The 12,433-nt window shown below is 43.2% G+C and overlaps 1 protein-coding gene across 2 annotated transcripts in view; it reads right to left on the bottom strand.

The window, feature by feature from the left end:
• dnah5l (dynein, axonemal, heavy chain 5 like) overlaps positions 1-12,433 on the bottom strand; it is a 207,067-nt gene that overhangs the window by 122,103 nt on the left and 72,531 nt on the right. For both annotated transcript variants that reach the window (XM_078162985.1, XM_078162984.1), the window contains 10 exons: positions 12,175-12,374; positions 11,254-11,407; positions 11,057-11,167; positions 10,814-10,969; positions 10,442-10,570; positions 9,588-9,803; positions 9,336-9,482; positions 9,092-9,264; positions 8,933-9,003; positions 8,743-8,850 (listed from right to left, as the gene is read on the bottom strand). In XM_078162985.1, the coding sequence (XP_078019111.1) occupies positions 8,743-8,850; positions 8,933-9,003; positions 9,092-9,264; positions 9,336-9,482; positions 9,588-9,803; positions 10,442-10,570; positions 10,814-10,969; positions 11,057-11,167; positions 11,254-11,407; positions 12,175-12,374 (1,465 nt within the window). The remainder of the gene's footprint in view (positions 1-8,742; positions 8,851-8,932; positions 9,004-9,091; positions 9,265-9,335; positions 9,483-9,587; positions 9,804-10,441; positions 10,571-10,813; positions 10,970-11,056; positions 11,168-11,253; positions 11,408-12,174; positions 12,375-12,433) is intronic.

The following is a 12,433-nucleotide window of genomic DNA, read 5'->3' on the forward strand; positions in this document are numbered from 1 at the left end:
CTTCTTTGTGCTGACCTTAAGGCCAACAGGTACAGCTACAGTGATTAGGAGACGTTTTATTAGACAAGAAGACAAGCAGCCCATGTAGATCTGTATCTTGGTCTAGAGCCTTCGTAAGTTGATGAAGGTACCATCTGTTCTGTACTGAATGTCCTGAGTCTCCTTCTTGAATTAGACAGCAGGGATGTACAATGCTCACTCTGTTTCCAGCCGGAAAGAAACAATGATGTAGGCGATATGAACATCTTCTGGTTCCCAAAGTTTCTCATGACCCCATATAGAGCCATTACCACCAAACAGGATCTAATGTCTTGGTCAAGTCTATGAATGTAATGAGAAGGTCTGTTTTTTTGTTGTTGACACTTTCCTTGGAATAAAAGGTCTTCAGGGACATCTGCCCCGTCAAAGATGTGGACCAATCTGAACTGGATTGGGTCTTGGATCAAAATTTTGAACATACCTTTGCTCCATTTTGTGTCTGTTTTGTGTCGTTTTGTCACACTGCAGCTATTTGGCTATTTACACCCATCTCTACAACTTGTTATTATGGATCCCACTGTGTGCTGTGATTGATGCTTGAGGTTGGAAGTGGTTAGGGTTAAGACAAAGAGGTCATGGTTAGGGCTAGTACTAGCTCATCTCAAATGTTAATGTAGTATATTTACCTGAAAAAACTCACAAATATACTGCCAAAAAGACAGGTGACATAGTATAGAGATTGACACAGTTCATGAAAGGAGTAAGATGTGGTGGATGAATGAGTCAATAACAGAACTTTCACACGGGAGACTGGAGTTTGAGGCACAAGTGAAGCAATGTTCGCTTGCTTTTAGACTTAGTTGACTTCTATTTTTTTTCAGTTTTTACAATGTATAAAGCTGCAGATGGCACACTGTGATCTTAAAATCTAGCACAATATCGTTCTGTTAATGTCATTTTTCAAACATTGCTAAGATGCCCAGGAATATGTAAATGCAAGTGGCATTGTTGGCTACAGACACCTGGGTGTATGGAGCTAGAACAGTCTCAAAATAAAAATATATCAAATATATATGCACACAAAAATATGGTTCATTCCATATATAAGTAAAAGAAAATCCACATATAAAAAATAATATTTATAAACATATTTGTGATGCACACACAAATATTTCTTGTTTTAAATATGTGCAATTGAAATTCACAAATGTACGCATGTAAAAGTATTTGTAATTTTCATTTTCAGGTTGTTACATTGATATATGAACTGTCAAACCTGCATTAACAAAGTGCTTTTAATTTGTAAACTTCCCTGCATTTGTGTGTGCAAGTTTTGAGACTCCCCTGACGTGACTTGATTCACAAATGCCTTTTTTCTAAGAGGGGATTGTCTGCAGCCAATCAGATGTCTCACTCCTTTACAGCCAATCACATGAGTGCCTCCCCATGAGGGCTGTTATATGATGTCATTAAAGCGCACGCAGGTGGGAGTAACCTCCAATTTCCACATACTCCGTCAGCGGCGCACAGCACAGCGTAGCGCACTACGTAGCAAATATGCTTCCATTCTAGTGAATAGCTGCATTTCCACAGCGCGTCTCTGGAGCGTCCCAGAAGCTGCACCCCGCTCCGCTTCATTGGAGATACGCACCAGGTCTATTTTTCAGCGACTACGCTTCCATTTCACATCAAGTCACGTAGCTCAGATCGCACCAAACCGGAAACGGAACGCACACAGCATCCAGTAAATTTCAAAATACAACACAATGCATGGACTACGGATTGTAAACTCTCAATTTTTTTTTTACATCGTGAAGTATTGTTGATGTGAACAACAAGGCGATCTCGAGTTGAACTTGTTTTCTCTCTTTCTCCTTCTGAATGAACTATTGTTTTGGTCTGGCTCACACTTTGTCTACTGCTTTTTATCACGTGATCTTGCAGTTCCCATGTGAGCTTGTGGCTCCGCTACACTGCGCAACACTCCAGAAACGCACCCAGTAGGCGAGGGTACACGTTCCCGGTCGCTCCAGATACACATCGTTAAAACGGAGTATGTGGAAATTGGGGGTAACACCAGGTGCACAACCTATTTTTCCTGTTTTAATGGAGCGTTTCCCCAACGCATTCCCCACCCCCAGAACAACGCTGCGAGGTTCCGTCGTTGATGGACCTGGCCAGATGTTGGTGGCTAGCTAACATGCTGTCGGTGAGAGCTGTTAGTGAAGTCATCTAGCAGAAGAGCTAGCAATATCTTCCTGCGAAGATCTCTCATGTTGACTGTCACTTTACCAACTGAACTGAGACGAGGTGAGTAGTGTACTATTGAAAGAGCTGATATATAGGCGCGAAATGGGCTATGTAAATGAGCGCAAAATTCAAAAATAATAACAATAAAAAAAAAAATTTAAAAAAAATCAACCGCATAGAAATCAACCTATGGTCAACAATCACTTTTAATAGTGGAAAAAAAGCTTATGCATATTTTTCTTTTGCATAAATAAATGAGATATTGTTTGTTTACAACTGCGATTGCAATTTATTTCCTACTTCCGGCACCGTAACGCTCCGTTTCTCCCATGTTGTCAACGTCCAAGTAGGAAAAATCCAACGCCTCCACGGTCCGATGATCAACGGAACCGCTGCCGTGCTGCACGCTAGTCTGTTACTATCTGTCATTTTCACCTCCATTGGAATGAATGACTTCCGGTCAGCATCAATCCGTCAATGCGTTAGGTTGTGCATCTAGGGTAAGGTGATGCTGCAGTAACGGAGGCTGCAGTTTCATGACCGCAGTTTCAGAATCCGTGTACCCTTTGGTCTTTCGTTTTTCCGTTTCAAAACCATCTCGTTTTTCTGTTTTAAAACCAGAACAGAAAAACGGGAAAACAGAACAACAGAAATTACACCTGTTGTAGTTGTTTTTTTGTTTTAAAATTAAAACAGAAGAACGTGAAAATTAGGTTTTTAATTTCTTTGTTTTGTTATTGTGATATTTGGATAAATTCGGGGAATGCTGGGAGATCTGCGGAGGAACTTTTGAACTTCGCAGAGGAGCGCTCCATTCTCAACTACTTGTAGCCTAATTATGGCCGCACTCCAGCCTTATGCAGACCTGATCTGTGAACTTTTTGAGAGTGTCAAGACACACGCAGTGTTCCATAATGAGCATCAAGGAGATTCTACATGGAGCACAACCTTCGAAGGAGAAGTGTTGTTTCATACGCCGAATTGGAAACAGCTGTGGTTTTTGCATAAACAGGGTCTGTATGTATGTATGCATGCATGCATGTATGTACAGATGCAGCCACTTCAAATTTCTGTTTGGCCCGTGGTAGAGCCCTGACCGATCCGTGACAGGTCCCTGTCGTCACCTGGCCGGGCTCGTAGCTCTAATGAGATCCCTCACGATGACGTAGAGCATAGGGGGCTGACTGGTAACGGTAAGTTTAATATTTACATACACATATATATATGTATATAATGTCCTTCAGTAGTTTAGTAGTACAAATTTTATTTATTTTTTATAGTGTCGGATCAACCAGATCTGTGTGAGGGCCATCCAAGATGTGACTGTGTGGAAGCGTATACAGCCGGGATTACTCACTGGGAGAGCACAGTCACAGAACATCTTGACTGAAGTAGCTGGCCCAAATGCACATGCACGCCATAATACTGATGACTATTTGAGCGCGTTCATGTGCCTAATGGATCTTGTCATGCTGCAACACATCTACGACTGTACGGTGGCAGAGACGCGTCGGTGTGGAGCGGTCCATGGTTGCCAACACAACTCGGCTACTCTTCATTCTGGAGCTCTGCAAACAGATGTGCAGTAAGTGCGTCAGTGCAGGTCTTCTGCACGCGCCAACACAAGCTGCAAAGTCGGCTCCCTTGCCAACCATCCCCGAGCAGAGGAGGTAGAATTGTGGTGTGAAGCGCAAATGCGCAAAAAACAAAACTACAGGTGTAGTCTCGCGTGACCAGCCTCCCTTACTTCGAAATGGGAGTCTGGGGACATTCGTCTTTCGTTTTGTAATAGAAATGGGTGGGGATATCCAGACCACGTGATGGCGTTGCCATAGGTACGGCACATGTGTTGCATGTAACAGAGACGTACCAGAAACACAGAGAGCAGGTTACCGGTGCGTAGCACTGTGATGTTGATTCGTAATGTAGTTAGTCATGGCTCAGGCTACTACACCGAAGAAACTTGTCGATATTTGTCGGGGTTGTTCGGAGTCGTTCCTGTCATCGAAAAATAAGCACCAGATATTTTCTGTTGTACTACGGACAACAATTCGGGGAGCAGCAATTCTGGTGTAGGTGGGTATAAGGCAAAGTTAATCAGCCGTTGGTCGAGGAAATACAGAAGTACATGAATTTGGATCCTATCACATCGTATTGATTTAGCAGCTAAGGGATGATCCCGTATTATAAGGATGGATAGGCTACCCTCTACTGTGGCTCTACCACGGGCCAAATGGAAATTTGAAGTGGCTGCATACATACATACATACATATACCTGCTTATTGCAGAAACCACACCTGTTTCCAATTCGGCGTCTGAAACAACACTTCTCCTCTGAGTTGGTTGTGCTCCATGCAGAATCTCCTGACGCTCATTATGGAACACTGCGTGGCCCCTTCACGCTGCAAAATGTCACTGATTTCTGCGTGTGTCTTGCCACTCTTGAAAAGTTCACAGATCAGGTCTGCATAAGGCTGGAGTGCGGCCATAACTAGGCTACAAGTAGTTGAGAATGGAGCACTCCTCTGCGGAGTTCAAAAGTTCCTCCGCAGATCTCCCAGCATTCCCCGAATTTATCCAAATATCACAATAACAAAACAAAGAAATTAAAAACAAACAAAAAACCCAACTACAACACGTGTGATTTCTGTTGTTCTGTTTTCCCGTTTTTCTGTTCTGGTTTTAAAACAGGAAAACAGGAAAACAGAAAAACGAGATTGGTGATAGGCTGCAATTACCTAAAGTTTATTTTTATTGTTCTGCTGTACCCAAATACTACTTTCTTATTAAACAGTTATAATCAGTGTTGGGCAGTAACCGTTATTGAGTAACACGTTACTGAAATTTGATTACTTTTTTAGTAACGGAATAATGTAACGCGTTATAATTTCAAAATAGGCGAAATTAATTAGTAGGCCGAATAGAAATTAGATTATAGTTACAAGCCCATGTAACTATAGGATACGTTACCATTGCCGGTCCTCTCCGCTCCTCTCACCCACACTTAAACACCCATTCTGGGATACACAGTGTCGGCCCGCCCCGCCTGACCTCCGTTACTGTTCTGTTTACTTTATTTCAACAGTAATTAGTTACATTACTAGTTACTCCTTTCCGTCAAAAAAATCAATAAATAAATAAAAATAATAATAATAATAATAAACAACACAGAACAAACTCTAGCAGGACAGCGGAGCGTCCCGACACTGTGTAGCCCAGGACGGGTGTTTAAGTGTGGGTGAGAGGAGCAGAGAGGACCACGGAGGTCAGGCGGGGCGGGCCGACACTGTGTATGCCCGGACAGTTGCTCAAGTGTGGGTGACAGGAGCAGAGAGTTTTGGTTTTGAAATGGAAAAACGGAAAAACAAAAGAACGAAGGGTACATGGATTCTGAAACTGCGGTCCTGAAACTGCAGCCTCCGGTACTGCAGCATCACCTTACTCCCACCTGCGTGTGCTTTAATGATGTCATATAACACACTTTGTGGGGATGCACTCATGTGATTGGCTGTAAAGGAGTGAGATATCTGATTGGCTGCAGACAATCCCCTCTTAGAAAAAACGCATTTGTGAATCAAGTCATGTCAGGGAAGTCTCAAAACTCGCACACACAAATGCAAGGAAGTTTACAAATTCAAAGCACTTTGTAAATGCAGGTTTGACAGTTCATACATCAATGTAACAACCTCCAAATATGTATTTGATGAAAATTGCAAATACTTTTACATGCGTACATTTGTGAATTTCAATTGCACATATTTAAAACAAGAAATATTTGTGTGTGCATCACAAATATATTCTTTTACTTATATATGGAATGAAACACTCTTCATTTTTCATTTTAGTGTGCATTGAAAATGTGTTTGTGTTTTATATATATCCACAAATACATTTGTGAATCCTTTTTTGTGTATTTATTCATTTCTGTGTGCATTTATTCATTTTGTTCTAGCTCCATATGGGTGCTAAGAGCATCTGCCTGGTTTTTATTGCCACATGCGCATAATAAAAAAACAAATTATACACCACATGCTGAATTTCCAGGCAGTCATTCAACTTCCAGTGCCATTTCTTTTGAGTCTTCGGTCCACTCAGAACTGTTTTGAAAGTGCAGGTCAGTCACTGGATTGGGTAAATATGTCACAGATTGATTCTTGGGTTGGTCACAGCCATAGACTGTGTAAAAGAACTGTAAATAGCTTCCATGACGTCACCCACTGGTTTATGGACTCCTGTTCTGGAGCCTTGAGTTGGCATTTGTTTATCACCATCTTAGTTTTGTGAAGCCAGAAGTGGCCATATTGGTACAAACAGTGGAGCTGTAGAGGAGCAAGGGTGAATCTGACTGAAAATTCAAAGAAACTATGCACATCACCATGGTAGCAACTTGTCAATCACAAGGTAGCCACGCTCAAAAGCATTTGCAGTCTGTTTTACTCTAAATGGGACCATAAAATGAACATCATGTTTTTTTGAAGAAAACTTGAAACTAATGATTGGAACCATAATCTCATTAGGAAAATGTTAACTGAGAGAATAAATTAGGGCTGGGCGGTATGGCCTAAAATCAATATCACGGTATTATATTGGGGGGATGCGGTGACGGTATGATATCGCGGTATTGTCTTCTCTCTTTTTTTTACACCTTAAATAAAACAATTTAAATAGCCATACAAGTCTAGGATGGAATCTATTTATTGTCAGAAGTAAAACGGTTGCTAATCCATCTATTATTGTGTATAAAACGTTATATAGTATGTATAAACGTTAGAGGGAAGAGGGAGGGCTGGCGGCTCCCGGGCCCCCTTCTCCTGTGGGCCTGGGTTTGGTGCAGTCGGCCAGGCCACCTCCATCACGTAGCGAGGGAGGTGTGTGAGGCCGGCTGGCCACCGGGTCCCGTTCTGCCGCCGTAGCCGGAGTACTGCAGTATGAAGGTAACGTTAATCACAAAAGCAGTGGCTCATGTTTACTGCGTTAAGTTACCGTCACCGCGAACACCGCCCAGCCCTAACTGAGGCAGGTGCGATGACATCATCGACGATAGGACGGTAGAGCGCAAATCTCTACCGTGGGCCAAATTTATATCATTTCTACCGTCTACCGCATATACTGCGCAGCCCTAGAATAAATCAAGTGAGAAGGAGGGTCATTTTCTCCCTGATTATATATAATCTCAGCCTGGTTCCAGACCATAGACCCCACCCACTCAACTGAGTAGGCTTGCATCTCTGGTCTGGCATACTGCAATGAATTTGCGATTTATCTTGTTCAAAAGATGGAAGGACCAATGAACGCCGGGGGTGGGGGCAGGTCTAGCGATTAGCCAATCAGCGCCACGCTGATGTCAAGCTGTGCGCCGGTGGGTAACTGGTGAGGATAGCAACAATGGCGACCGCTACAGATCCTACAGACCACATTAACGATGCTATCGAGGTATTTCACCACTACTCGCGTTAATGGAGGACCAAATTAAGGAAGCTGCTGAACTGGATTTAACGGCGATGCAGCTGGGCGTGCACGACGACGGAGACATTTTAAACGGGCAATGCTCGCTTGTTTTCGGCACCCCCGAGGTATGGATACTAATGACGTCAGATTCTGGGTGAGTCGTTGACCTCTACTGATTGGTTAGGGAAAAATCAAATTCCCTCCCCCTTGTAAATCGCTTTCAATGGAGGCGAGGTCAGACTGAAGGTTCTGGCAGCTTCAGTCTGACACTCAGGCTAATATAATCTGACTTCTTTTTGCAACTAGTGGACTCGCCCCCTGCTGGCCATTAGAAAGAATGCATGTTTAAGGCACTTCAGCATTGGCTGTACTTTTCAGAACGGGAGATAACCCCTTTGTCACAACAATAAAAACTTCTTCTTTTTGTCTAATTTAAACACAGTTTTTTGAGGTGAATCCATCCAGCCCAGTCGCCGGAAGAAAATGTTGGCAATGTATGTTTGTGCAAACTATGGCTGCATTACATTTGCATGTTTCATACATATTATATCAAAGTTTTTAAAGTGATGTAGTGTATGAGCTGACTTTGTCATCAGGAGGTGGAGGGGATAGTGGTGTGACACCAAGGAGAGATGCCTGCCAAGCTGCAGCCCACTGTTTAAGACCAACAAAGAACACTGGATTTATCAAGTTATTGTTGTGTTTCCTGTGAATTAAAACAAAAGCGGTTGTTTTTACTGATATATTCCTGCATTTCCTGCTGGGATAGTGCCCCCCAAACCGAGTACTTTAAGCCAAAACATGAGCTTTTCCTAAACATAACCAAGTGGTTGTAGTGCCTAACCTAACCAGATGTTAACCACACTGCTGTTGAAATGTAAAGTTTAATCGTATCCGCTACGTAATGATGTGCAAATGTAATGTATCTGTCGTTTGCAGAAAAGTACAGTGCCAACTATCTGGTGATTGGGTTGACCCATCAATAGTTACTAAAGCAGAAGGCTTCCAGTAACTATTCATACACCACTCTGTACAGAAGTAATCACATACACACATTCACACACCTTTGTAGATGCGTCCAAGTCCTCTGTAGTCCATCTGGTCCGAACAGTTGAAAACCACCACATATTTCCCCAGACAGCGACCCATGTCTTTAGTGGTCTCCGTCTTACCTGAACATACACATACACTGAGTTAAAGCAACATGCAACGCAGACATTTTAGTGAGTTGTCATTAGAGACAAGAACTGTTACCTGTTCCTGCGGGACCAGCCGGAGCTCCGCCCATACTCATCCCCAGAGCCTGGGACAGAGTTATGTAACACCTGGACAGAAGAACATATTCAGCTCTGACTGGACGTTGAAGTGTTAATAATGGTATGAACCAGCAGTCGGTGTCCGGTGTCTGTGTACCTGTCTGTCAGCGGGGTGATGACCAGTCGGTCGGTACAGCCCAGGTATTCGTTACAATAGCTGAACTCCACATCTGTGATTTGGATGACACATCTGTCCGTCTCCTCCAGAAAGTAAAACCTTGACTGTTTTTGCCACTCAAAGTCTGACGCAGATCGCACGTTTAGACGCACCTAATGTAGATAATTATATTGTAGAAAATACTGCTTCAATCAACAAACTAAATTCTTGTCTGTCCACCCACCAGCTCGTCGAAGATGTCTCTCTGGTGGACATGGATGGTGATGAGCGTCTCGTACTTGGTCCTCTCGTTTCTGCTCAGCGCTCTGGTTGTCATGTCAATCAGCTCGTTGAGGAGATCCAGGAACTTCTGATTGGTCGTCTGCATGATCTGTCAGCCAATCAGATAAGGAACAGTGAGGGGAGAGGATCTGCATGGTAATGAAAAGACAGGTTTAATGTTTCCTCTCTGCTTCTTTTTTCAAAATACAGGTACCTTCTTGTCAGACTTGCTGAGGACGAGTGCATCTTCTGCGTCTCTGGTCCAGATCATTTGGATTCCCAGCAGGCCAACCTGAGCTGGAAATGCCGACTGAAACTCCAGCAGCTTCATGCCTGGGTCGCTGATGGCCAGGTAGGCCTGACGGATGATAGCATGGAGGGTCTGCCTCACCCCTGCTAACAGCTGTCCTAACCACACCTCCACGTTTCCCTGGAAGAGACAAGTCTGACAGGTAAAGCTGCGGCCCTCACGAGTCAAACATGACGTGTGTTCATGTGGAAACAATATCAAAGCAGTGTGACAAAACAGTTTTTATAAGCAGGTAACCAGCTCAAAGGTAAACTCTGCAGGAAGTACTGTTTGTAAACACAACATTCAAACTTGGCCCCTCCTCCCTACACTGCTACTGTACTATCATAGGAACGTTACATTTGTTGTAATGGAAAAGCTGATACTTCAGCAAGCTAACTGAGCTAACCACCTGCACCTACCTGTCAGGAAACATGCCAATTTCTGCTTCACTCTTCAGTGCTCGCTAGAAAAAGTGAAAGCCAACTTCAGATTCGTTTTGGAATAAACTTTGTCCGATTGGTGTTTCGCCTCACCATATTTACATATTTTGGCTCTGCTTCTGAGATTCTCTTGGCTTCCTCTTGGATGATAGCTACGACTACCAGACAAATACACCACCACACACTAAGAGTGGGTCATAAATGATGACGGAGAGGGATTACTGCTGGATGAGTCTGTATATTGTTTTGTAGGATTTTGCAGCATAAATCCAAAAATCAAAATAAAGTAGTACGGTCCCCATAATGACAGTGATTTAAGTTTTAGTGTGTGTGTACCTGTGCCAGGATGGGTTGGCTCAGCTCCACAGTTTCTCCTTCTTGAGACTGAAAATTGATGATCTGATCATACAGCTTCTCATTGAAAACAACTCTGTTGACATTGTCAAACAGACTGAGCAGATGAACCTGAGAGACAGAGACAGAAAGAGATTAACTAAATATGACTTTTCCAAACAACAACAAACACAGAAAAACAGACAAGAATACAGGAAAGAGGTCAAAAGGAAGAAAAGCAGAGAGACATCAAGGAGAGCAGGGAAAAGGTAAAACTCAAACAGATTTTTTTTGTGGGCCTATTTTACTAAAGAAACATGAATGAAATATTAGTGACAGCAGTAGAAGTGTATGACCTGTACACCTGTGCGTTACCTGTATAGTGTGTGAGTCCGAGGCTTGGCCCAGGATCTCCAGCAGGGCAGGGTCAGACACGAAGAAAAAACGAGGAAACACCAAGCGCTTCTTCTCCAGGTAACCGGACAGAGACTTCTGACAGAGCTCCAACTGCTCCAGCAGGTGAGGCAACAACTACAGGAGGAGGAGACACAGTGTCATGGTTAACAACCCTGTTAAGTATTGTGAGTGTTGTGTTGCTCTAAGATATGCGGGCAGCACCTGGCTGAGCGTCTCGTCTCCCACACAGCACTGCACCATGTTGGGGAGCTCATGGGCTCGCTGCATGATCCTCTGCCATGACTTGTCAATGTTCTGGAAACGTTTGGCCTCCTGGATGAGTCAAAGACAAACTTTAAGATCTACCTGATGTGAGAGGAAATGTTTAAATTACAAGTGTAACATGATGATCATGTGACCTGAGGCAGCTGCTTGGCGATATCCCCACCCACAAACACCGCCTCCAGGTAGATCCAAAGGTTTTGAACCGATAGCCACTTCTCAATGATCTCTGAGGTATTTGAGAGTTTCTGGACCCACAGCTGGATGGACGGCTTAAACGGAGCGTTATACCTGCAGCAGAAAGGACCACAGATGGCATGTTCATTCATTCATTCATTCACCCACTCACCCACCCATTCATATATTCATTTATCCAGTCATTTATTTATTCATTTTTTTATCCAGTCATTCATTCATTTTCCATTAATTAATTTATCCAATCATTTATTCAACCATTCATTATACATTAATTCTTCCATTCATTTGTTCATTCATTCATTCATATGTTTAACATATTTTCTACATTGACATTTGTACGTTCTTTCCATTCTTTCTTCTCTACATTTTATGCCATGTTTATTTGAATTCTCTGCTTTCATATCTTTTGGTTCTTTCATCTTTCCGTCCTTGTCTCTTCCTTCTTTCCTTCTTCCTTTATTCCTGGTCTCTTCCTCCCCTACCTTCTTTCTTTCTTCCTTGTCTCTTCCTTCTTCCTTCCTTGTCTCTCTCTTTCTTTGTTTCTTCCTGCCATCCTTGTCTCTACCTTATTTTCTTCCTTCTCCTTTGTCTATTCCTTCCTTCCTTGTCTCTTCCTTCCCTCCTGTCTTCCTTATCTCTTCCTTCCTTCCACTCTTCCTTTTTACCATCAGTTTCTTCCTTCCTTCTTTCCTTTTTTCCTCCTTCCTTGTGTCCTCCTTTCTTTGTTCCTTCTTTCCATCCTTGTCTCTACCTTATTTTCTTTTTGTGTGTTTGCTTTAAGATCTCCATCTTTCCTGCCTTCTAAGTCACTTCTGCCTCCCTCCTTCCTTCCTTCCTTGCCCAAGGCCTCATCTCTCTACCTGTTACTCAGCAGTGACGCCAGCACCATCAGACTGTCCTCCATCATGGAGATCTTCTCAGCAGTGTCGGCTCCTTTCAGCAGCAGTTCTCCTCGGGTCCTGAAGGTGGCAAAGCTGAGCGTCTGACTGCTCCACTCGGCCATCACATCCTTCAGCTTGGCCTCGATGTCTCGCTCCTTCACAGCACTGATACAAACGTCCTGACACATACAGGAAAACATTCCCAATCAGCAACCTTCTTTCAACAGTTTAACCCTGA

The sequence above is a fragment of the Epinephelus lanceolatus genome, chromosome 20 (genome assembly GCF_041903045.1).
Source record: "Epinephelus lanceolatus isolate andai-2023 chromosome 20, ASM4190304v1, whole genome shotgun sequence".
In the NCBI taxonomy this organism is placed as follows: domain Eukaryota; kingdom Metazoa; phylum Chordata; class Actinopteri; order Perciformes; family Serranidae; genus Epinephelus; species Epinephelus lanceolatus.